The sequence below is a fragment of the Bos grunniens genome, chromosome 1 (genome assembly GCF_055505025.1).
Source record: "Bos grunniens cultivar Pamir isolate PY7600 chromosome 1, Bosgru_T2T1.0, whole genome shotgun sequence".
NCBI lineage: Eukaryota > Metazoa > Chordata > Mammalia > Artiodactyla > Bovidae > Bos > Bos grunniens.
The window spans coordinates 30,172,311-30,199,233 of NC_141165.1; the positions used below are offsets into that span (position 1 = coordinate 30,172,311).

Sequence of the window (26,923 nt, forward strand, 5' to 3'; positions counted from 1 at the left end):
CACATGTTTGGAATGATCAGGTAATGTATTTTTTAAAAATCACCTATCTTTACATATTAACTGGTTTTGAGAAAGAAACTATAGTCTTGTGTTGGTTTCTTTTCTCAAATTCAAAAATGTAATTCTGTAGTCCTTATTTCTACAGGTTAAAATAAAACCTAGATTTTGGAACTAAGAAATTGTTTAAGATAGTTAAATTCTGTGCTTTTAAGTAAAACTAGTATAGTTTTCTGTAGTATTCTGCTGTCTTAGTTTAGCTAGTGAGGTGTATGGCTAACATCTCTTATTTTTAAGCATGTGAAATTACTTGTCTGGTACTTTCACCGTAAGCATCTTTGCCATAAGCACCTTTACTGTAAACATCTTTGCCACAGACATTTTCACCACATAACTAATTGGCTATAAGTCAACTTCGCTGTGAAAAATAAAATAACTGGTTGACAGTTTGGTTTCAACTGGTTGACCTACATTAGTGTTTCTTCTAGTTATCTATGTAATTGATAGCTTTATTGATCAGACAGGTGACAATGATTTGCCCCAGGAGTTGGTTTCTTATGTGAAACACACCACATTGGAGGAGAGTCTGAGGGCCTCAGAGGCAGAGGGTTGAACCCACATTTCCCATAGAACTTGGAAACATCTGTCAATAGACATGGGACACTGTGCCAAGAATGAACAGTAGTGTGGATGGCTTTCCCAACGCAGTACAAAGCTCAGAAGCAAGTAGTGTTTGGAAATGGACACCTCTCTTAACAAAGGAAGGAATTTTAGCAAAACAGTGTAATGCCAAATAAGGAGACCAATCAATAAGCCAAAATAAAAACAATGTGTAAAATACTGTGAACGAAGGACTTAGAAGACAAGTGTTTAGGTACAGCCCACAAAATAAAGTCAGTTATTTATGAATTATTGCCATGAATTTATACATTTTTTGAATGTATTAAAATTTTGTATTTTGCAATGAAGTCTTTTTAATTTTATTTTTTATGTTTGTGTCTTTTGTAATGTCTCTCTTTTATTTATTTACTTTATCTTTTTATGACAGAATTGCCTTATAACCAGTTAGTTATGTGGTGAAAATGTGTGTGGCAAAAATGCTTGAGGGAAAGATGTCTGTGGCAAAGGTGCTTATGGCAAAAGTACTCAGAACCTTAAATTAATGCTATAATACAAATCATAGTAGTTTGAAGCTATTTGGTCATGTTTGTTCTCTTACACATTGTTTGCAAAAAAAATCAAGCCAACTTGAAAATTTTCAGGATCGACTTGTGGAACAATGGAAACCTGGTCCAAGATGTTTTCCTCGGTGAAATCAAGGTTCCTGTGAATGTATTAAGAAATGATGCCTCTCACCAAGCCTGGTAAGAAGACCGATGCTGTAGTGAACTACACATTGGTCAGCCCCTTTCATTCACTGTCTATGCAAATAAACGGTTCTTCTAAGCATATTTTAAGTTTTGAATGGATAAGCCCAAAGTCATTAACACTGATTTGGCCATTAATTTATTGTCGCAGAAATAGAAGTACAATTATTTTTGTTTTATGACTTGCCCTCTGGTACTGAGATAAAAGAACTGAATTGTCTGGAATATTTTCCTGTTCAAAAACTTAATCTTAACTCTGAAGGAAAAATGTAGAACATTTCAAACATTACATAAAAGTTGCTCTTGTGAGAGAAAGTTTGATCACAGATCAACATATGTAGTTCAAAAACTTTATTAACAGGCACGGGAATTGTGAATGTTTGAAAGCAAAGGGTTTATTGTAGAGATTCAGCTGTTATGAAATCTCACCAGTGATTTTTCTTCCCCAAACCCCATTGAAATGTACTGTGACTGGCTCTGGTGTTATTTTCTTAATGTCTGGGATCTAGATGTTGAGCTCATTCAGTTAATGAGCTTTTCAGGGGTTCTGGTGGCTCAGTATTGGCTACAGTATTAAACCTTTTCTTAACTTTTAAATTCATGTTAATGTTCAGACATTAAACTGATGTTAGCTTCCTTAGCAAAATCAGTGTGAAACTATTGTTTTTTTCCCCCTGTCTACAGCACATAAGAGCAGGTATGTCCTCTCCCCTCCAGTAGGTTGCCCAGTAGCCATCATGCTAAACTTGGGTTTCAACTGAGTATAAAACAACATGCCTTTCTCATTTGCCTTGTGAGGCCCCCTTTTAGTGCTCAGCTTCAGTTGCCTGGAAGAGGACTTGAAACCAACTGTTCCGATGTTTTCTTACTGCGGGCAGCAGTCTCCTTTGTCTGCAGGATCCTGCCTCTCCTGAGTGCCTGCCGTCAGGCATTCTTCAGTTTTGTCTGTGTAGTCTCAAAATTTTTCTTTTATTTTTTACCTTTTGCTAATGCAGATCTAAGATTAGTCTTTATGGTGGCGTTTTATATGCTGTAACTTCCAAAACGTGTCCATAGATGGGGGGAAAAAAAGAAAAAAAAAAGTCATTTTTTTTATTAACATTTAAGGCTTGTCATTCCCTCCTGCCGAACTTCTTCCACCTTATATAAAGTTAGCATACATTTTTTTAAATGAAAATTTCTGAACTCAGTTCATTGTCTTTAAAGTGATACGCCATGTGTGCCAAGTCACTTCATTCGTGTCCGACTCTGTGCAACCCTGTGGACTGTAGCCCACCAGGCTCCTCTGTCCATGGGATTCTCCAGGCAAAAATACTAGAGTGGGTTCCCATGCCCTCCTCCAGGGGATCTCCTGACCTAGGGATTCTGTGGCTCCTGCATTGCAGACTTACCACTGACCCACCAGGGAAGTCCATAGCATGCTGCTTGGTACAAAATAACAGATAAGTTGTTGTGCCTCCCAAGGCTCCTCCAAGTGAACTTGAAATGCGCCATTATAGCCTGTATTTTAAATAAGATGTCTCCAAACAGGCCCTCCAAATTTGGCAACAGTTTGTCGAACTACCAAGTCAGGATGTATGAGCACTAACAGAAATTAATTTTATTCCTATAGATTTATTTTTGGCCACTAATATGTTAAAGGTGACGTGCCAGAAGTATGTGTTAAAATTTATGCAGCGTGAAATAGAAACATCCTGCTCGTTCATTTACACTTCCCTATACGTGAGGAAATATAAAAATGTGAATGCAATTTCCTTTTAAGTCAGATTAAAACACAATCTCCTTTGTCAGTTGTAGAACTGCAGCGTCCCCTTGTGGGGTTGTTAGTAACTAAATGAAAACTCAAGAAAAGCTTTACCTTCAGGATTTCAAGTGTATTTTTTCTAATCTTAATAGTAGGAAAGAAAGTAATTATCAGTAATATAATTCTGTTGTTTGAGAAGTATTCATTTGCTTTCCCTTTCCACATTATTTCTATTTAGCATTTACTATTAGAGTCTTTTCCTGAAAACTGATTTTTTTTTTTCAAAAAAATATTTATTATTTTTATCTATTTGGCTGTGCTGGATCTTGGCTGTGGTATGTGGGATCTAGTTCCCTGATCAAGTATGGAACCCAGGCCCCTTGCATTGGAAACATGGAGTCTTAGCCACTGGACCACCAGGGATGTCCCCTGAAAACTGATCTTTTGTGGTTTCAATTTTGTTCTCAAATTATGACATGATTCAGTTACTTTCCCTTTCCTTTGTTAACTAGTCAGTTCCTTAGTGATAGTGTGTATTCTTTATTCTGAAACTTCTGTTAAAGTGTTAGGATTAGCTCGTTATTATCGCTATTAGCTAGTTTTAACTTTCACATATGTAAACAACAGAACTCATTCACATGGTTCACAGTTCAGAAGATAAAAATCTTATCTCCTGCCTCTGTCCCGCAGCTAACCTCTTCTGAGGCAGCCCCTGTTTTGAGTTCCTGGAAATATTTTATGTAAATACAGGCAAATGTGGATATGTCCATCTTTCCTCTTCTTTACATGAATGGACACATGTTGTATCATGTTCTATACCTTTTTTTCAGTTAGCAGTTTAGTAGAACTTCATTAAGTATTTGTTGACTTTTTATAGTGGTTAAGAGTATGGATTCTAGAATCAGACTACCGTGGTTCAAATCCCATCTCTGTCATTAACTACCTGGCTGATCCCTGACAAGGTGTTCCACCTGAATGCTTTTATTTTCTTTGGCTATGGAATGGGGGTGGTACACTTAATACCTGCCTCCCAACACTAGAGGATGAATTGGTTTCACATAAAGTAAGTGCTGTGACCATGGGTATCTCTCACACTCATCATTACAGTTATTGCTGCTGTCATCACCATTATTCTGCATCAGTACATACAGAATTTCTGCATCTTTTTTTTTCCTTTGGTACCAGTATTCCATTGGTGTGAAATGGTATAAATGAAGAGAACCTTAGTGCTAATATAGTTCTGTCTTATTTTACCAGTAACCTGGTGTCAGAGAACTTAATATGTGCGAAACCTTTGTGTGATTGTATATATTGGTACAATCATTTCCTCCTAGATGATCCAAAATGAACATTAAGGAAATTGATGCAAAGATCTTTTCATGTTATAATTTTTTAATTTTGAAAGTAAAATTCGAATAGAAATAAAGCACATGGTTGGAGGGTTTTTTTCAACATAAGCACTTTATACAAATATAAAACTGGATTAATATTTACTTAAGATGAATTGGTTTTCTAGTTTGCTAGTTTTGCCACCTGTCTTTGGTAAAAATCCATTGACAGTGATTATCTTTCTGAAACCAGAAGTGACATTCACGTATTGGAAAAGCTGCCTCTGAACAGTTGTTTTCCAGCTTAGGCAGCATTATTCACAAATAATGGTAATCTTTGTCTACATACCTCAATTTTAATTATACAGCCTTGTTAAAACTTTCAAATGCTTTTTTTTTTTTCTTTTAAAAGGCTGACTCTTGAGATCATTAGAATTGCTTTTATGCCCAACTATAAATTGGAAAAAAAAAAAATGTGAGCAACTGAGTGCCCTTTTCAGTTAATAACTTCTTTTTAATTCCTGTTCCTTATTCTTTCAAACTGAAACAGTTCATTTAAAAACTGAAGAAAAATATACTTGAGATTTTTTTTTGTATCCCTAGACCTTAGACACACCAGATACCCTCAATGTAACAAATCTTGAGGTTTTTCTCTTTAACTCTAATTCATACAAGATTGATTAATTCACAAGGGATCCTTCAGTTGGTTGAAACTGAGCTTTTTGTAACAGTATTTTGAAACAACTAATCACATTTACATAATTATATAAATAACTTTTCATCTTTAAGTGGTAACAGTTATATGTATATAAATGTTTTATAAATCACATTTACTATGTGCAAAGCACTATTCTAAGTGCTCCACTTATATAACCTCCTTAGGGTTTTTATAAGGATTAATCATTTAAATACTATTTTTACTCCTTATGTAACAGATAAGGAAGCAAGCACAGAGAGATTGAGCAATTTGCCCAAGGTTGCAGACCTGGAATTTGGACCAAATTCTTTTGACTCCAAAGTTTGTGCTCTTAACCAGTATACTATAATAAGTTAGTACTTTTCACCTAAATGCTTTTGAGTATGTTTAAGACTCAAAAATACTCTGTTTTAAATTGCCAGCAAATATTTGAGTGTCCCTTTTAATATTATTAAAAAAGAAATCAAGTGAGTGATCCCTTCTCATTTAAAAAAAAAAAAAAAGATCTTTTCAAGGAATGGGTAGGACAATTTTGTAATTCTGTATTTTGTTCCAGTAGACATGGATGAGATACTTTGTCCATAGGAATTTCCCGTTCCTGCCAAAGAAACCCAAGGAGGCAAGTTTAAAAAGAGTGTCCGGAGAGAGCCCTTCTGGAGTTCCTGAGCATCCTAAAACAGTGTATACATAAAAATCAGTAACTGTCATATCACTGCCTGAATCCCTCCCTGTTAGGACTGTAGACCTATTTTGCGGATATTTTGTAGTTTTATGAGAATACCAGAGGGATAAGGCATTCCTTCCCCCAGCAATTTGGAGATAAGGGAATAATATACTCTGAGGATAATTTCTATAGAACAAACCAAAATAGAGTCTGTAAACCTGATTAGAGTGTGAGGATACTGTTTAGAGTGGGTAGATGCAGTCCCTGGGAGGCAGAAGCAGGTTTTAACTGTAATACAAGTAATCTTATTCTACCATATATGAAAAACAGGAGTTAGAATAGAAGGGGCAGTTAATCTAGAACAGTAAAAAAGGCTCCCAAAGAGGCAAACATGGGTGAGTACTGCCCATTCAAGCCCAGTCGTGGGGTAAGAGCAATCTGTTCTAGAAGCATTGTTCTTTCCTTGGCAAAGTTGTCTTAGCTGAGAGATTAAATTCCATAAATCTCTGTGTTATGTCCCTGTAGTCACCACAGCACACCTTCTGATAGATAATTTGACTTTCCACATAGCTTGCCAGTAGGTAAAAAAATGTATTGACCAAACATAAAAAACTATATGTTAACAGGTAAAAAATAGTACTAGTTGAAATGAGAGATTTAGATGAAACACTGTAGAAAATGGTGATAATAGTTAAGCCAGGTGATAAATGCATGGGGTTGATGGTGAGGGTGTTGCTTGTTAATAGTATCACTCTTCTCCCTACTTTTGTGAATTAACATTTCCGTAATAAAATACATCAGTCACGATAAAGTACAGGTATCTTTGCCACTCGAATGCGGTACAGTCTTCCCTCTGTATTCGTGGGGGATTGTGTATTCCAGGAATTGTGTAGTTTGAACCCATGTTGTTTGCATGTCAGCAGTATTTCTTGCCATAAATTTAGTAATTGGCCTTCTATTTTAAATATATTGGTCTCTGCTCCGTCATTGTGATTCAGATTCACTTCTAGATTTGCTGATTGAACTAGGTATCTGAATTTGCAGAGCTACAGAACATACTGCACGACACTGTGTAGTGTATGTATGTACACATACATATTACACTGTGGGAAATTGACCAAAGTGATGCCCACGCCAGAATGGGGATCTGCCACCTAGACTTCCATTGGAGGCACTTCAGAGTCATCTTTGCTGACAGGCTTATTTCCAGTTATTTCCATAGGCAAATTATTTACATCATTATTTCTCAAATCAGAGAGTAGAAGTTCTGAAGCTTGATTTTCTGAAACAGGAATTCCTTTTTTGTGGGTAGTGCTATAATTTCTATATAATTTCTTCTTATATTACCATTCCTTCATTTTTTAAATGTTGCTTGGTTAATTCTCTATTCTCATTTATCTTTATCATATCTTTCTCAAAGCTAGTATTCTGTTAAAACCTCCTCTCCTATTTTTAATCAAGTTAGTGTATTAGGGGAGGACATAAGTGGTAAATGTCAGGAGTAAATATCAGAACTACTGACTTCTTTATAAAAAAACATTCTGGCTAATGATTGAAGGAGGAATGATAGAATTATAGTTATCATTTTGAAACCTGTGCAGATTAATGACTCTTGGCAGTGATCATCAATAATTGCAAATATCACAAAAAGGAGAAAACAATGACATCACTGCCTCCTGGTGTAACTACACAATACTATCAATGTATTCCTACCAGAATATCAAATTCAATCTAACCAAGCCCCTAGATATACTCCAGTATCCAATATACTCCAGGATACAGGAAATGAGACAGACGAATATGTTAAATGATACCATAGGGATAGAGTTAACATAGTCCTAAGACTGGAAAATTCTATAGATAAATTATCTGATTTCTTAATTGCTTGAATCCATCAACCAATTACAGTCTGTGAACTTGGATTTGAATAGACTATTAGAAAACTGTTCAGTAAGTTCAGGAGAATTTGAATACTGACTGGATAATGTAGTTATATATACCGAAATATTTATAGATGAAATTAGAAAACACCTGTACATTGCTTTAAAATAATAAGTGGGATGGGAGGAGTGAGTAGAGATGTGGCTAAAACAATAATGGCTTTGAACTGATAATCAATAATGTTAGATGATGAGTACATGGAAGTTCAGTATTCTGCTCTTCTTACTTTTGTATGATTTTTAAATTTCCATGACAAATAGTCTTTAACTTAGATTTCTGGTTTTGATCCTACAAATTCATGTGAATCCAATTTTTGCAGCTGAAATCATTTTCAATATAGTTGCAGTGCTAATCCTTTAACAATATAAAAAACTCTTTATAAACCTTCAACCACTTACTCTTAAAAAATTAGTTCAAATTTTTACAATATAGGATTTACTTTAAAATGAGATCACTTACATCTTCTTATAGTATGTCTTATATATTTTAACCAAATGTATCTTTCTTAAATTTAGTTAATGAAAAGTTATTTTTGATAATACATTGGATTTTAAATCGTTTATAATATTTTTCCTAACCTGCAGGCTAATCAAACTCTTACTCAGTCCTTTTGAGATATTGACTTTTGTACTATCTATTTCTTTTTTGTTTCCTGGATAAAAATCTATTTTTAGTTTTCTAGTTCCATTTACAGCTACCACTTAGCCTCTGAAAATTAATACTCTGCTATTTAATGAATTATCCTAACATTAAATACTGACTTTTTTGATTCTTTTTTATAGCTTAGCTGTTTAATTATCTCTCTAGCTTTGATGCACATTATCATTGCATAGAATTGATTGTATTTTTTCTTTAGGTACTTGCTACAACCAAGAGACAATGGAAACAAGTCATCTAAAACTGATGACCTGGGGTCCCTTCGATTGAATATATGTTATACAGAAGACTATGTGCTTCCTTCAGAGTACTATGGTCCTTTGAAAACACTGCTGCTAAAATCACCAGATGTTCAGGTACTTTAAAAATCTTGTGTATTACTTAATAGTCCAGTGAAAGTCGCTCAGTTGTGTCCAACTCTTTGTGACCCTGTGGACTATAGGGAAGTCCATGGAATTTTCCAGGCCACATTACTGGAGTGGGTAGCCGTTCCATTCTCCAGGGGATCTTCCCAACCCAGGGAACAAACCCAGGTCTCCCACATTGCAGGCAGATTCTTTACCAACTGAGCCTCCTGTGAAGCCCAAAATGAAAAGGCTAAAATAATTCTATAAATGATGAGAAAAAGATTTCAGAGTATCAAATTTTATTAAAACTATATATATGTGAGATAAGAAAGCCTTCTTCAGCGATCAGTGCAAAGAAAGAGAGGAAAACAATAGAATGGGAAAGATTAGAGATCTCTTCAAGAAAATTAGAGATACCAAGGGAACATCTCATACAAAGATGGGCTCAATAAAGGACAGAAATGGTATGGACCTAACAGAAGCAGAATATATTAAGAGGTGGCAAGAATACACAGAAGAACTATACAGAAAAGATCTTCATGACCCAGATAATCACGATGGTGTGATCACTCACCTAGAGCCAGACATCCTGGAATGTGAAGTCAGGTGGGCCTTAGGAAGCATCACTATGAACAAAGCTAGTGGATAGTGGAGGCGATGGAATTCCAGTTGAGCTATTTCAAATCCTAAAAGATGATGCTGTGAAAGTGCTGCACTCAGTATGTCAGCAAATTTGGGAAACTCAGCAGTGGCCACAGGACTGGAAAAGGTCAGTTTTCATTCCAGTCCCAAAGAAAGGCAATTCCACTCCAGTCACTTCATGGGAAATAGATGGGGAAACAGTGGAAACAGTGGCTGACTTTATTTTGGGGGGGCTCCAAAATCACTGTGGATGGTGACTACAGCCATGAAATTAAAAGACGCTTAGTCCTTGGAAGGAAAGTTATGACCAACCTAGACAGCATATTCAAAAGCAGAGACATTACTTTGCCAACAAAAGTCCATCTAGTCAAGGCTGTGGTTTTTCCTGTGGTCATGTATGGATGTGAGAGTTGGACTGTGAAGAAAGCTGAGCACCAAAGAATTGATGCTTTTGAACTGTGGTGTTGGAGAAGACTCTTGAGAGTCCCTTGGACTGCAAGGAGATCCAACCAGTCCATCCTAAAGATCAGTCCTGAGTGTTCATTGGAAGGACTGATGTTGAAGCTGAAACTCCAATACGTTGGCCACCTGATACTAAGAACTGACTCATTGGATAAGACCCTGATGCTGGAAAAGATTGAAGGCAGTAGGAAAAAGGGATGACAGAGTATGAGATGGTTGGATGGCATCACCGACTCAATGGACATGGGTTTGGGTGGACTCCAGGAGTTGGTGATAGACAGGGAGGCCTAGCATGCTGCAGTCCATGGGGTCGCAGAGTCAGACACAACTGAGCAACTGAACTGATATGTGTGTCTAGATATACACACACATACTCTACACGTATGTATGTTTTTGTGTGTTTTATTTGAACCAGAGTACTATATACCAATATCTGCTCCAAATTTCATCTCTGATAAAAAGTTAGAAAATTATTTTTGTCAATGTTATGTGCCAGCCTGGACGGGAGAGGAGTTTGAGGGAGAATGGGTGTATGTATGGCTGAGTCCCTTTGCTGTTCCCCTGACACTATCACATTGTTTATTAATCATCTATACCCCAGTACAAAATAAAGTTTTTTTTTTTAAGTTAAAAAATTTAATATTATGCTATATAATAATTATAGTTAATGAGCATATTTGAATTACTTTTTAATGGATAGTGATTGAACATTTAATCATGCGTCTCTGATTTTGTGCTTGTTTTCCACCTTTCTGTATTCTAGCCAATATCTGCCTCAGCTGCTTACATTTTGGGTGAAATATGTCGAGATAAAAATGATGCTGTTTTGCCCCTTGTACGACTGCTGCTCCACCATGATAAACTTGTTCCTTTTGCCACTGCAGTGGCGGAACTAGACTTGAAGGAAACACAGTAAGAGTTTTATTTTATTAAGTGTTAATTATGCACCACTGAAATTGGGCCTTAATTTAACAAAATTTTTCACAGTCTCAGTTTTTTTATATTGACCAGCCTTTCTGTAGAGAGGTCTAAAAGGACTACGAAGCAAGTAATAAAAGGCAGTTCTTTAAGTTAACAAGCAGTGTCCGCCAACAGTAAACTTAACAAGTAATGAAGTTTTTTTTTTTCCATTTAGTGTCAAAATTTCCTGTTCCTGATCTTTGCTTTGTCATTGTAATGATTCATGTGTCACAAATAAAACACCAGGACAGAAGATTTTTTTCCCCTTATCCATTATATATATATATCACCCTGATATGCACATGTGCATCACTACAAACAAAGCTAGAGGAGATGATGGAATTCCAGTTGAGCTATTTCAAATCCTAAAAGATGATGCTGTGAAAGTGCCGCACTCAATGTGCCAGCAAATTTGGAAAACTCAGCAGTGGCCACAGGACTGGAAAAAGTCAGTTTTCATTTCAGTCCCAAAGAAAAGCAATGCCAAAGAATACTCGAACCACCGCATAATTGCACTCATCTCACACGCTAGTAAAGTAATGCTCAAAATTCTCCAAGCCAGGCTTCAGCAATACGTGAACCGTGAACTTCAAGATGTTCAAGCTGGTTTTAGAAAAGGCAGAGGAACCAGAGATCAAATTGCCAACATCCGCTGGATCATGGAAAAAGCAAGAGAGTTCCAGAAAAACATGTATTTCTGCTTTATTGACTATGCCAAAGCCTTTGACTATGTGGATCACAATAAACTGTGGAAAATTCTGAAAGAGATGGGAATACCAGACCACCTGATCTGCCTCTTGAGAAATCTGTATGCAGGTCAGGAAGCAACAGTTAGAATTGGACATGGAACAACAGACTGGTTCCAAATAGGAAAAGGAGTACGTCAAGGCTGTATGTTGTCACCCTGCTTATTTAACTTATATGCAGAGTACATCATGAGAAACGCTGGACTGGAAGAAGCACAAGCTGGAATCAAGATTGCCAGGAGAAATATCAATAACATCAGATATGCAGATGATACCACCCTTTTGGCAGAAAGTGAAGAGGACCTAAAAAGCCTCTTGATGAAAGTGAAAGAGGAGAGTGAAAAAGTTGGCTTAAAGCTCAACATTCAGGAAACAAAGATCATGGCATCTGGTCCCATCACTTCATGGGAAATAGATGGGGAAACAGTGGAAACAGTGTCAGACTTTATTTTCTGGGCTCCAGAATCACTGCAGATGGTGATTGCAGCCATGAAATTAAAAGACACTTACTCCTTGGAAGGAAAGTTATGACCAACCTAGATAGCATATTGAAAAGCAGAGACATTACTTTGCCAACAAAGGTCCGTCTAGTCAAGGCTATGGTTTTTCCAGTGGTCATGTATGGATGTGAGAGTTGGACTGTGAAGAAAGCTGAGTGCCGAAGAATGGATGCTTTTGAACTGTGGTGTTGGAGAAGACTCTTGAGAGTCCCTTGGACTGCAAAGAGATCAGTCCTGGGTGTTCTTTGGAAGGACTGATGCTGAAGCTGAAACTCCAATACTTTGGCCACCTCATGGGAAGAGTTGACTCATTGGAAAAGACTCTGATGCTGGGAGGAATTGGAGGCCGGAGGAGAAGGGGACAACAGAGGATGAGATAGCTGGATGGCATCACCGACTCGATGGACATGAGTTTGAGTGAACTCCAGGAGTTGGTGATGGACAGGGAGGCCTGTTGTGCTGCAGTTCATGGGGTTGTGGAGTTGGACACGACTAACCGACTGAACTGAACTGATGCACATGTGTTATTAAAAGCCATCAGATGGCTTCCCGTTCTATCAAGTCTAACACTTGTTTAGAGACACACACTACTTTTGTAGTTCAAATACAGGTTGCTTTTCTTGTTAGCTTGTTTTTTTATATTTTTGTTAAGGGATTTTTATAAGTGTGAAAATCCTTAGAGTAGCAAACTTTTAAATGGTTGGTAAAAATTATTAAAATTGTATACACGGTCAAAGTCAAATGCCTGGTTATTGATTTTACAGCCTTTGTTTATTGCGCTTGGTTTTACCTTGTTTCTGTTTGTATTTCAGAGATGCAAACACAATTTTTAGAGGAAACTCCTTGGCTACCCGATGCCTGGATGAGATGATGAAAATAGTGGGAGGGCACTACCTGAAAGTAACATTAAAACCTATTCTAGATGAGGTACAGAATATACCTCAGATAGTAATATTTTGTCATTCTTATAGTGTGTCTTCCATCAAGTGATCTGGTGATATGAATGACATATCCATTCATACATTACTGAAAACATAAGGCTGAACACTAAAGTAAAATAAATGATTTACTTTTCCTTTAATGTATTTTTAGTTGAATGCACATTATAATGTACTCTACATAATTATTTATTCCTTACCAGATTTATAGTAGCTAGAGTTTCAAATATGTGAAAGTTTTTTTGATATAGTTCTTTAGGTGTATTACATTATCTCTGGATGAGGGTTTTAAACTTGATTACAGTTTAAATTTTTATAATTAATTTGTATGATCAGAAAAATAATAGTTATTGGGTTGGCCAGAAAGTTTCCTTATGCTGTTAATTGAAAAACCAAAAAAACTTTTTGGCCACTATGAATTTTTCATTTTTCCAAATTATTTAGAAAAGAGCATTAAATGAAAAATTACCTGTTTTCCAGATATGTGAATCCTCAAAATCCTGTGAAATTGATCCTATTAAATTGAAAGAGGGAGATAATGTAGAAAATAATAAGGTAAGCCTTTGCTGTCTTTACAACTGCGTTAAAATTGGTCTTAATGGTGTATCTGTCTCTCACTTGTGTTGTAGTAATGCTGTTTGGAGGGAAGCAGTGCTTTTACTTACAGGATGCCCATACTATTAGCAGCATTGCCTCCGTCTAGTTTTCAGAATGCTGTTTCCCTGATTTCTCTTTGTATCGTTTTATTCTCTGTTGCTTCCTGTGAATTTTCTTCTATACATTCACCTCTTGTATCTAACTAGTCTAAATCTAACTTATTAAATGAGGTCAGGATGAAAATTGTCCTTTCACTGAATGAATTTATAGAAGGGAAGCAAAGCTTTAGAATACTAGATAGACTAGTATATCTCATTTTCACTGCATTTTTTTCCATAAAGGGTATTGAATATGTGTAAAAGTCAAAATCTTAATGTTCACCTTTTTAAACCCTGCAGGAGAATCTGCGCTACTATGTAGACAAGTTGTTCAGTACAATTGTCAAATCAAGTATGAGCTGCCCCACTGTAATGTGTGATATCTTTTATTCTCTAAGGCAAATGGCTACTCAAAGATTTCCTAGTAAGTGCCTTGTTTTACTAAAATATGCCATTTCTTTTACTGTATGATTTTATGTAGACTTATGTATTTGGTTTATGTAAAAGGTTTAAGGTTTTAAGTACAGTTTGTTTTTAAAAATAGTTCTAGCTCATTAATGAAATGTATGATTTAATGGCAACTTTTTACATGCCAATCAGAATCACCACTATTTTTAAGAAAGGCAAAGATTACAAACTACATATTATATAAGTAAACATTTATACTGGGTGCTTATAAGACTATTAAATATGATAGATAAAAACACCTTTGTCATTTGTGCCAGCTGTATTTTCCACTTGCACGCATTCAAAATAGTGAGAATTTTTAGTTCCATACAACTGACTAGATTTGACAGTTTGAGAATGCTAAGGTTTTATTGGTGAGTGGTTTTTACAGAAATGACTTTAGACATTAGAAACATCTCCGTTGCAATATACCTAGAATTTTGAGGTACATATATCAATAACTGTCATGCTTTAATTTTGCAAGAGCAGCTGTGTCCAAGCTTTGCTTAGCAACATTTCATAAAATTAATAGTTGCTACCTCTGGTTGTCAACACTTGGAATTATTCTGTTTATATGCATCTCTGATAAGTAAATAAACTTATTTACTATGGCTCTTTCCTGATCTGCTTGTAATGGGGGGAGGGTAAAGGAGATAAGGCAGCTACTTAAATTATCAGTCTTACCCAGCTGTGTGAAACTATAAGTTTATTTCTGTAACCATCTAAAGAGATTTTGCTACTTTATCATATTTTTCAAGTGTGCATGTGCACACAGGTGTTTGCAGTTATCTGCCCCTCCACTAAAGCTAAAATGAGCCTGAATTCTTTACCTAACAAGTAGATAAATTCAGCCCTAGACGTCTTTACTAATTACAGTAAGGCTGTAAACAGTTGGCCTGAAATAAGCATACTAAACCCAGACTTTGTAACAAATATCGGAGGCAGGGGGGTGGGCAGAGACATTAAAATATAGAAGGGTGAAGTGCTGAGATTTTATTTTTAAATAGTGAGTTAGACCATAATAACCATATGGAGGGCTTAGTGAGCAGGACAGTGCTAGCCTGAATTAGCTCCTCTCTCACCTGCACACCACCACATGAAGCAGGGACGTTCTCCTTCATCAGTTAATGAAACGTAGGTTTAGGGAAGTCAAGTGATTTGCCAAATGGCCTGTGACATGGCCAGCAGGCATGCTGGGTCTCAAACCTGGGCCCAACGCACTCCAATGTGTTACTAACCACTGTAGTCTACCCAGGGATTTTGACCTTCAATATGCATTAGCTGTTTAATTCTTGTTTATATGGATAATCTAAAATACATTTTTTAATATTTTAAATAAATGTAAATGTATTTCCTTAACTATCTCTTTGTTGTCCTGAAATATTAACGTGTCTTCCTATTCTCTATAGACCCCAGTAGTGATAGTTTTGTTCTCATAAAGTATTTGCATTATTTTCTCATTTGTACTTAACTATCCTGGAAAGATGGGTGGGGAGCGGGGAGGAAGCAGTCACGGAAGCAAACGTTATTATATTACTATAAAGTATATTGTACTTAGTCGCTCAGTCATATCCAACTCTTTGTGACCCCATGGACTGCAGCCCACCAGGCTCCTCTGTCCATGGGGATTCTCCAGGCATGAGTACTGGAGTGGGTTGCCATGCCCTCCTCCAGGGGATATCTTCCCAACCCAGGGATCAAACCAAGGTCTCCTGCATTGCAAGCGGATTCTTTACCAATGAGCCACCAGGGAAGCCCATAAAGTATATTAGTATATTATTATGTAAAGAACTACATAGTAAATGACTTGGTGACTACGTGCTGAGTGGCTCAGAAGAGTTACTCACACCAAATGCAGACATTGTTTCCCTCACCACCTGCGTCTCTGCCATCTGATTGATTGTTGTGTTAAGTGTTGACTCCAGTCTGAAAGCTACTCAGCTGTAGCTGAGTGATCAAAGCCACAAGTTGTCTCAGTTCATCTGCATTTTTATAGGTAATATTGGCAGATTTTTAAAAGTAAAGATTTCTAATTATTTTGTTATCCAGCCTTTGATTTTATCAAGATTTCTGAGGGGGAACTGAAACAGTATCCCGAAACTGAAGACAATCTCCTGTCCTAGTCTTAGGGGCTTAATTATTACTACTGGATAGTGCTGCTGCTGCTGCTGCTAAGTCGCTTCAGCCGTGTCCGACTCTGTGCGACCCCATAGACGGCAGCCCACCAGGCTCCCCGGTCCCTGGGAATCTCCAGGCAAGAACACTGGAGTGGGTTGCCATTTCCTTCTCCAGTGTGTGAGAGTGAAAAGTGAAAGTGAAGTCGCTCAGTCGTGTCGGACTCTTAGCGACCCCATGGACTGCAGCCCACCAGGCTCCTCCGTCCATGGGAGTTTCCAGGCAAGAGTACTAGATAGTACTAGATACTACTTTTATTTTTGTTGTTGTAATTTCAGGAGTTTCTTCTTATAGATGAGGAAAGAGGTATTTTTCCAAATTAAATTATTTCTCACAACCTAGCAGCTTTGCCTTTCATTTTCTTTGTTATTTCTTACTATTTTTTTTCAAGTTTCATTTTTTTAGTCATAGGATTTTTTCCCTTTAATTTGGTCATAACCATTACTATCATTTCATCAATTCAGTTCTTACTAGCCAGGTTATATTTATCTCCTATTAAGTTTACATGCTTTTTTCCAATACTTTTTGTCATCTTCGTTTTGTAATTCAGTGTTTTGTGCATGACATTTCACCATTTTTTTTCCTGCAGATGACCCTCATGTTCAGTATTCTGCAGTGAGCAGCTTTGTATTTCTTCGTTTCTTTGCTGTAGCAGTAGTATCACCTCATACTTTTCATTTGCGACCTCATCATCCAGTAAGTGTTGTTCTTTTCAAAGCTTTATTCCATTTTTGTTTATTTTCATTAAAATAAGAAAAAACAAAATAACAGGCCAGTTGCACTTGGCTGTGTTTTCTTATAACCAGTACTTAAATTTAACTGGTTATTTTCCTTAGCCATTTCATTCTTTCAGAAAAGGCTGAAAGTCCCATTATTTTTGTTGTTAAAAGATACTTACACATGGGTAATACAGTGTTGGTGCTAGTTGCAGCTTGGTGATGGGCAGGAAGAGAGCTCATCATCTTTTCCCTCTGCTGTTGTGTACATTTGTAAATTTCTTTACAACAGGGTTGTCTTTTTTTTTCTTTCATTAGTTGTAGGTTTAATCTTGCGGATAGCTTTAAATCTCACAGACATTTGAAGAGGCTCATTTCTTGAAGGTGTAGAAACTTTCATTGGAATGTAATTTGGTATCTCCATATTTACTTTTTATTCACCTGAGATATTATAAATGTATGAGATTTAAAACTTAAGGCATATAATCTTTTTGTTCTAAAGTCATATTTACTTAAATCTTAATCAACACTACGTAGATTGACATGTTTCTTAACATTTTGTTGTTTAGTCACTAAGTCGTGTCCAACTCTTTGCAGCCCCATGGATTGTAGCACACCAGGTTCCCCATCGTTAACATTTAAAACTCATTAATTTTGCTGTTTCTTTTTCCTTCTCATACAGTATTTTTTTGCTAAGTCTATAACCTTTTATGTTCCAAACATTTTATAATCTTATCTAATTGTTTTTTTGCTGATTTTTGTAGCAAGTAATAATAATAAAAGCCAACATTTATTTAGTGCTTGCTTTGCACTACACCTTGGTCTAAGTACTTTACATGTTGTAACTTAGTTCTCCCAGTAACCTTATGAGGTAGGCTCTGTTATAATCTTCATTTATAGGTAAAGTGAAAGTTGCTCAGTCATGTCCAACTCTTTGCAACCCCATGGACTGTGTAGTCCATGGGATTCTCTAGGCCAGAATACGGGAGTGAGTAGCCTTTCCCTTCTCCAGGGGATCTTCCCAACCCAGGGATCGAACCTAGGTCTCCCACATTGCAGGTGGATTTTTTACCAGCTGAGCCACAAGGGAAGCCCCATTTATAGATTAGAAAACCACAATTCAAGAATTTTTTTAGGGTTGTACAATTAAAATATTACGATTTGATCTCAGTTTGAACTGGATTAAATGAGAATTCTGACCCATTCAGTCCTCCCAGACTGTGAGCTTACCCGTGTTCCTTACTGCCTCTTAGCAGGTCAGGTGTGTGAACACCTGCAGTGTATTCAATGCTGTGCTCAGCCCTGGAGAGGCATTGATGAGGAAGACACACCTTCCCCTAAGGAAACTTGCTAATACAGTGTAGGGGAGACACAGAGGTTTTGTAGTTAAACTAGGCTCTGAAGGCCACCTCTCCTCTTAGCAACTACACATTGGCCACTCATTTAACTTGAGAACTGAGTATAACCACACTGCTGTGGTAGTAACACACCTTTTCTTGTCAAAGAATGATCGATCTGTGAGTAGCTGCAGTGGACCAGTGTCCTTTGTCTTTTCTGTGGTTCTGTACAGAGCTCTGGAGCAGCGAAAGCGTGATGGCATTCTGGACAGAAACAGAACTCCTACCTCTGAACATGTGACCTTGCCTTGTATTCAGACTTGGATTTGCATATCCCTATAACAGATGGGTTGCAGTAAAATCCTTCTGATCACAGACTCTGTATTTTAGGTCACCTTTCTAATCAGTATGCCAGAAGGACTGCTTCACACTGTCATATAACTTTATTGTTTGTTTTTATTTTATTTCTTTATTGTTTTTAAATGAACCTTTCCTTCTAATTGGGGAAATAAGGCAAACACTTAAGACACAGTCTAAAACTGCAAGCATAAATCTAGCACCTGATTAGTACCAGGTGAGCAGTACAGACAGTTCATACTACAGAAATTGAGAGCAAGGAATAATCCTGGTGACCTGAGAGTGATGACATTGTCAGGACCAGTAATGAAAGTTACAGAGTGATTGAAGAGGAGAACCACCATTTAGGGGTTCTTTGAATTTTGAGAAGTCAGTTTTAGTAGAGGAGAAAAGAAGAAAATCCAATTGAAAAAGATTAAGGAATAAGTAGATAAATGCAGTTTTACCCAAATTTGAGCAGGGAAGTCTTGATGAAATTCAGTTCAAATTCAGCTTGTTAGCAGATTGTTAAGAATTTTATATTCTTCAAAGGCAGAGAATTGGAGGGACCTTTTATAGATATAATGGAATCCTGGATGTTGTAGCTAAAATGTTTTCTGAATAACTATAATTAAGGTGTGTAACTATTTCATAAGTATATCATAACTTATCATATCTCAGATATTCCTTCTTTTTCAGAATTGCCTTACATCCTTAGCCATCTCTTCACCTCACAGTCACTGTCTATTTTCAGTGCGGTGATACTAAAATATTAAGGAGTATCAACCACTTTAGTTTACAAAAGCATTTCTGTATCTAAATTTTCTTGAATATGGCTTTTGATGGCAGATACTGTTTATCTGAATCTCCAGAACAAAAAAAGATGTTTTTATATAGTGATAGAGGAATTAGTTATACAAAATGTATGGATGTGTGAAAACTCATCAGACTATATACATTTAAAATTTGTTCATTTCACTGTATGTAAATTATACCTCAATTTAAAAAAAAAAAAAAAAAAGCAGCAAGGATTTGTTAGGGAACACTGTTTGGTCAGTTTTATTTATATTTACTTCTTTCTAGCAGACAGCCCTGGAAAACACCTTGGATTGTAGACTCACATAGTTACTTTCTGCTAAAATCGTACATGAACTGAATGATTTCTCATTTCCTAAGCTGAAGTTAGGTTTTTGTTTCCATGGTGAAAACAATTGATTGCAGAAGCCATAAGATTATTGAATATGCTTACAAGTGAGTTGAGTACAAAAAATTTGGAAATTGCCATTTTAAGTCATAAAGTAAAAAGAAGTAGATGCCATTGACATTCCAAAAGTAAATAAAATTTTTTTTAGGTAGTCCCATCTACCATACTTCCCAGTCCCTGGGATTCTCCAGGCAAGAACACTGGAGTGGGTTGCCATTTCCTTCTCCAATGCATGAAAGTGAAAAGTGAAAGTGAAGTCGCTCAGTCGTGTCCGACTCTTTGCGACTCCATGGACTGTAGCCTACCAGGCTCCTCTGTCCATGGATTTTCCAGGCAAAAGTACTGGAGTGGGGTGCCGTTGCCTTCTCCACTACCATACTGTACCCCTCCCTAAAAAATAATTGATTATGACTTTCAAAAGTAACACATCATTAGATATATTTACTTCAGGAGGGATTATCAATTACATATGGCTTCTTTAGTCTTTTAATTCCTTAGTCCAGTGAGCTGTGCCCATCTTTTGCTATGTTTTAACTTGTTTGAATGCACATTGTTGAGTCACTGTTTTAGAGCATTGTAGCCCATTCACTCTACTTTTTACACAAATTCTATTCCTTGAAAACCTAACAAGACTTTTTGTGTCTTTTCTATGTTCTTTAGGATCCACAGACAATCAGAACATTAACTCTCATCTCAAAAACTATTCAGACTTTGGGAAGCTGGGGGAGTCTGTCCAAAAGCAAGGTGAGTGTTACTTTGTATTGCTTTGTGTTCACACTTCTAAATGTTGTTAAACCCTATGATCCCTGCTCACTCACTGCTCCCTCCCTTCCAAATTAAAAACAAAGCAAAATCAAAAAACTGTATATAGAGAGAGAGATGCGATAGTTGTCTTTTAAATGTCTTATCTTAGTCACCTGTTAAAGAAGACAGTTTCATTTAAACTATTGTGTCTAAGATGGGGTAGAGGGTCTAGTTAACAGATGTAAGAGCCGTGTCTTTATCTTTTTGTGCCATAATCATCAGGCAGCTCTTGAGAAAAATCTTTAGCTCCAAACCCCATAACTCTCTTGAAATATATGATTGAACCCCTTTGGGCCCTAATCCTAAGCTTAAAAATACAGCCCATTATATTCTGTATTCTTAGTTCTCTACTTAACATATATAAGTTCTGTGTGTGTGTGTGTTTTTTTTTTAGTCAAGTTTCAAAGAGACATTCATGTGTGAATTTTTCAAAATGTTTCAAGAAGAAGGATATATTATGGCAGTTAAAAAGGTAATGATTGTTTTACTCTGGAAATATTAACTTATCAAATAGCATTAGGGAAATAACATTTTATATTGTTCCTGGGAACCAATCCCCAGTTAAAAAAAATACATTTAAACTATCTGTCAAATATAAAAAGGCTGTCTTTTTCAGCTGTTCTCCCTCCATACATAACTATGGGTTTTTTAGCTATGGAAATACCTAAATGAGTTTTAGCAACACTAATTATAAATATCTAGAGTTAAGATTTCTTAACAGCAGCACCGTTGACAGTTTGCTTGGGTAATTCTTACTGTGAGGGGCTTTTTTGTGCATTGTAAAATGCTTAGCAGCAGCCCTGGCCCCTACTATTGGATGCAAGTGGCATAGGTTTTCACAACTAAAAATGTCTGTCTCTAAGCATTGCCAAAAGTCCCCTGAGGAGCAAAATTGGCTCTGATTGAGGATCTCTGGTCTCGGGAGAAAGGCTTAATGGTACCTGGTATAAAGTGGGCACTTAATTGACACGGGAAAAAATATATGAATTATTGAATATCTCATATACAGTATAGGCTTGTGGTTAGTAACCTGAGGAAAGTTAATTTAATATGTATGAAAGCCTACAGAATATAATATCCTAACAAAAGGCCTACAACAAACCACAGTTGCTATACTTAGAAGCTGAGAATGTTTTGAGAAGATTTTTACTTTCTGAGTCTTTAGTTCTGAGTCATCCCAAACAAAATATGCCATTGTTATAAAACCCTAAAAATTTGTAAAGAAAAGTTATTTTGAAGTATATCTAAGCTTAGCTTGAAGAAAGTACTGTCTTATTTTTCACAATTCTCACTTAATGAATCCAAACTAACAAGGTCAGATTTTAAAGATTGCATTCAAGTTCTGTAGTGATTCACTGGTGACCAAGGGGTCGCTAAGTGTCGGATAAGACTCAGCGACTTGACTTTCACTTTTCACTTTCATGCACTGCAGAAGGACAAGGCAACCCACTCCAGTGTTCTTGCCTGGAGATTCCCAGGGAGGGGGAGCCTGGTGGGCTGCCGTCTATGGGGTCACACAGAGTCAGACATGACTGACGCGATTTAGCAGTGGCAGCAGCAGCCAAGAGTATATTTTGTTGAAGAGCACATTTTGTTTGTATTTTTGTGTGTGCACTTTAAAAATTCTTACACACACACACACAAAAAATAAAAATAAAAATTCTTACAGAGACTCATGACTGAAAATGATTATTGAAAAAATTAAAGCCAGTTGGAACTTTTTCATCTAGAATAACAATGTAAGTTCAGCCAAAAAAATATATATTTATTTATTTAAGCAGTGATTGAATGCTTTTGAGGAAGAAGTCTTTCAAAAGAATATGCAGAGTGGTACAGTGGGTGAGAATCTGCCTGCCAGTGTGGGGGACACAGGTTCAGTCCCTGCTCTGGGGAGATTCCATGTGCTGCGGAACAACTAAGCTCACACGCCACAGCTCCTGACGCCTGCACACCCTATAGCCCACAAGCCGTAACTACTCCCCTGCGTGCTGCAGCTTCTAACGCCCATGTGCCTAGAGCCTATTCTCTGCCACAGAGAAGCCACTGCCACGAGAAGGCCACACACCACAACCAAAGAGAGCCCACATGTAGCAGCAAAGACCCAGCACATCCAAAATGGAAAATAAATACGTAATTTAAAAGAAAAAAAGGTAACTCACATGTCCCCTTTAAAAAAAACACACACTAAAAAACGTTCAAAAAAAAAAAAAAGAATATGCAAAGAACAAGCTGGCTTTTTTATTTTTAGGACATTGTTGAAACAGTTGTGGGACAGTGTGGGCAGACTTCTGTTGGCAAGATTATAATGTACTGTCTTTTGTTTTGGGGGCTGTTTTTCCATTTCCATGACCTAGGCTCTGGCAGCATCTGATTTCTTTTTGCTGATACAATCATCAGAATGTGTGTAGTGGGTAATGTCAGTGGAGAAAGTATTTAAGGGTGTCAGTTTAGTCTGCTCATGATCTGCTCTGAGTCACCCACTCACGTTCCCGTGAACTATCACTGTGGTACATCTCCTGTCTCAGATTTGTATAGGATATTTTGCCCTAACATATGAATTTTATTATTTACTGGCTAAATCTAGATATGTGCAGCACTAGGAATAGCAAAAGCTTATGAAACCCAATTTCTTATTTAATTAGTAGTACTCTCACTAATGACATTGGTCACTGCTCCAGAAGAGAATAGTTTATAACTCTGAATCCTATACTTAATTTCCACAAAGTCTAGGAAGAATACCAGAATAGGTCTATAAACAGGTTGACCATATAATTTAGTGTCCAAACCTACAAAGTTCTCAAGAATAAAAAGAAGTACTTTGATTATGCCAGGACCAAAGTTGTAGACAGAATGGCCCTGAACAAATTGAGGCCTATGTTCACCCTGCCTAGAGTCTACCTTAATTATTATGTTTCCTTTTGCTTTATATAACTAGGTTTACCTCATATTCCTTAACAGTATAACAAATAAGTAATAAACTTAATAACTATAAATAAATAATAAATATTAAATAAGAAAATCAGTGCCCACAGGCAAACACTAAGAAATAAAATATTCAAGTAATTCTTTCTCAGTCCATTAGTGGGTGGTCCATTTGTGAGAACTGAAGACGCAATAGGACACTTCTTTAGTTCCCTTGAATACTTCTTCTTTGTCACCCACATATGCTTCAAAAGAAACTCTGTCCTTGTTCTTTGACTTACCAAGATTTCTTCCAGCGAACTTGAAGTAAACATTATACTGGAAAATACCACAAATGGAGATTCTCACGGGCACTCGATAGCCAGTCTTAGGAGAAAATGACTGTGCCCACAAATTCTGCTTTAGATTTTTCACTATCGTCCTTACTGGAATGTACTTTGTTTTTGTTTTAAACCCTAAGCGGGACAACACAGAAAAGTATAAAGGAAAAAACAAGGACTAAACAAATAGTTCACTTATGGGGCAAAATAGGAGTCTTTTCTAAGAACAGGAATTGTCCCTGAACCCTGAATTTTCCTCTCCTATGAAGAGAAGGCCACATGTCAGGAATCTGTTGACCAGTTGAGGTAACATATTCATGAAGCTGAATGCTGCTCATTGGGTGGTTTGCCATTGCTGGATTTGGGTAATCCAGATTTTCTTAAGCCACCACATTCTCACGTTTTCCATAGGAAGTTTCTAAATGGTTATTAGATTTCCAGGTTATTCCAGAGAACCCAAATTATACTTTAGTCATAACTGAAAATATTAGCTCTGCGGGCTGAAGTCAATTATATATAATAAAAGTCAGCAAACTTTTCTGTAAGGGCCAGTGAGTAAATACTTCAGACTGATGGCCACGTAAAGGCAGTGCTGCATATTTCGCTATGATTTTACAACTCTTTAAAAATTTTAAAAATGTTCTTAACTTGTGGGCCTTGCAAAAACCAGTTGAATCTGGCCTGCTGAACTATAGTTTGATGATCCCTGACCCACAATATAGGTTCACAACCTGTGTCAAAAATCTTTGGCAACAGAAGTATTTCAGAATTCAGTTTTTCAGAGCTTTGAAAGATAATAAGTATATGCTATATATTATAGGGGGTCATGTTATAACACCCCGTAATCAAACATATCAGTGTTTATGTAGCATATTAGTGAATATCCACCCTAAGTAGGATAAATGGCTTTAAATAGCCTTTCCCCAGTTCACATTAAGTTACTGTAAGTGAGTTTACTGTAAATCAGAAGCAAAAAGGTCTGTGTACTCAGAACTTTATAGGTTTCAGAGTTGCAGTTAAGGGATTGTGGGTTGAGTTATTCCTATAGGGACACATATTCTGGGTTTTAAGTACCTTTAAGCTGTATTTTGGGGTCTCCTCTACAATTAAATATGTGTTTTGCTTTGTTCCTTAATGAAGAACTTCACGATATTATCTATCTGTGACACTGATAAACTGAATTTATGATGTACCTTATCACAAAGTGTAACATTTGCCCCTTTCTTCATTTAGTTCTTGGATGAAATTTCATCTACTGAAACTAAAGAGTCCAGTGGTACAAGTGAGCCTGTGCACCTGAAAGAAGGGTAATTTAATGAAATTAGATATTAAAGTCGTATTTCAGTATAGACAGTAAGTAAGTACAAAGAGCATGGGTGCAGAAGTGAAGAAGACTGGGTTTTGTTCTGTGCTAAAACTGCCCGTAACATCAGTCAGGTAATTCATCCTCACTGTCCTATTAACTTCATGCCATATGGACATGACTTCTTTCTATACAGTGCGAGAGTTGTTTTCAAAAATAGTGAGATGGTGGGTGTTAGAGTACTTTGAAAAAAAAAAGTAACAGCATTGTTCAGTCTTAGTGTTTTCATTGGAAGTTAAAGGGGAAAATTACTCATTTGGCCTTTTTAGTTCTGGATAGGACAGTTGTAAATATTAAGTTATTTGAAGATTTTATTCCCTTAGTATGGCCAAAATAAATGTAGCAGTTATAGATGGCAAAGACGTTTCATCTACTTAATATAGTCTTTGACAACTGTTCATGTCATTTAAAATTAAAAGAGGAAATGACTGTGCAAATTTTTTTTGTTTTGGATTAATTCTTTTAATATTTGTAGCTAAATGTTTACATCTGTTGTTTTGGCAGTGAGATGTATAAAAGAGCTCAGGGAAGAACTCGGATTGGAAAAAAGAATTTCAAGAAACGGTGGTTCTGCTTAACAAGCAGAGAGCTCACCTACCACAAGCAGCCAGGTAGTTGTGCTTATGCTTTTCTGTGGGGTCTCCTCCTGCTTCCCAGTGAAGATGGCTTTTCCCGCTGCTCAGTGTGACTAGTGAACCTTTTTACTAACGTTAATAGTTTATGGTTTCTTACAGTGACGCATACACCCTAAAAATATAATAAATATGTGACTAATGACACCATGTAAATAACATTTTTTCTCTTACATTGACTGTCTTGTGTTACTTAAAAATGATGTTCCTACAGTATGCTCTGTTTTCTAAAAACCCATGGTAAATCCATTTTTTTTTAAATTAGTATATAAAGAACAACAGTTAGATATTTTAGAACTTAGAGGTTTCTTGAACTTCCAAAATCAGATTGGCAAGAATCAGTTTCTAATAAATGAGAGTGTTTCAGTAGTTTGCCAAAAATTCCCACACTTATACCATAGACAGTGTTTCCTATTCAGTTAAAACATTCATTCATTTATATTAGCCTGGCTAACTCTTAAGATGAAAATTCTAGTAATTTGCCTCCTGAAAAGGCACAAATTGTCTTTCTGGGTAAAGAAAGCCATCTTCCTATAGTGTGATTTGAGAGTTTCAGAGAGGCAAAGTTTGTCCCTCAGTGGACTGACATAATACTTATCATCTCTGCCTTTTGAGTGTATTCCTTTGGGGTAAAGCATTATCCATAGAAGGCCACTAGCCTCTGATACCTTGGCAAGAACTTAGTATCTTGATCATAGGTCACATACAGTAAAATCCCTTCTATTTGAAGTGATCAGGACCCAAAGCGTCACTTAGCCAAAAAGGTCAGTTAAAGCAAGAATCACTTTAAGACAACAAGAACAAAAGATGCATGCGTAGCTTAAGTAGTTATATGTTTGTTTACCAGTCTTTTGATAGAGAGCCAAGATCTTTTCTTGGTTGATTTCTCCAAAGTGAAGCTGGAAATTATTAATAAATATTTGAAAAGTGATCCAATTATAGAATCCTTTTAGAGTCATAATAGTTACCCTAAGCTTTTGCC

General features: G+C 36.6%; 1 protein-coding gene across 6 annotated transcripts in view; it reads left to right on the plus strand.

Moving 5' to 3' along the window:
• Positions 1–26,923, plus strand: part of RASA2 (RAS p21 protein activator 2) — a 127,159-nt gene that overhangs the window by 78,463 nt on the left and 21,773 nt on the right. For 3 of the 6 annotated variants that reach the window (XR_015154139.1, XM_086373433.1, XM_086373592.1), the window contains 11 exons: positions 1,260–1,361; positions 8,595–8,751; positions 10,610–10,758; positions 12,865–12,979; positions 13,471–13,545; positions 13,986–14,109; positions 16,897–17,003; positions 20,561–20,644; positions 21,099–21,176; positions 25,180–25,253; positions 25,814–25,920. Coding sequence is in view for 5 of the 6 variants with exons in the window: in XM_086373433.1 (XP_086229559.1) it covers positions 1,260–1,361; positions 8,595–8,751; positions 10,610–10,758; positions 12,865–12,979; positions 13,471–13,545; positions 13,986–14,109; positions 16,897–17,003; positions 20,561–20,644; positions 21,099–21,176; positions 25,180–25,253; positions 25,814–25,920 (1,172 nt within the window). In the remaining variant the exon portion in view is untranslated. Of the gene's footprint in view, positions 1–1,259; positions 1,362–8,594; positions 8,752–10,609; positions 10,759–12,864; positions 12,980–13,470; positions 13,546–13,985; positions 14,110–16,896; positions 17,004–20,560; positions 20,645–21,098; positions 21,177–25,179; positions 25,254–25,813; positions 25,924–26,923 lie in introns of all 6 variants that reach the window. The other 3 variants (XM_086373693.1, XM_086373351.1, XM_086373516.1) reach the window with 1 other exon arrangement.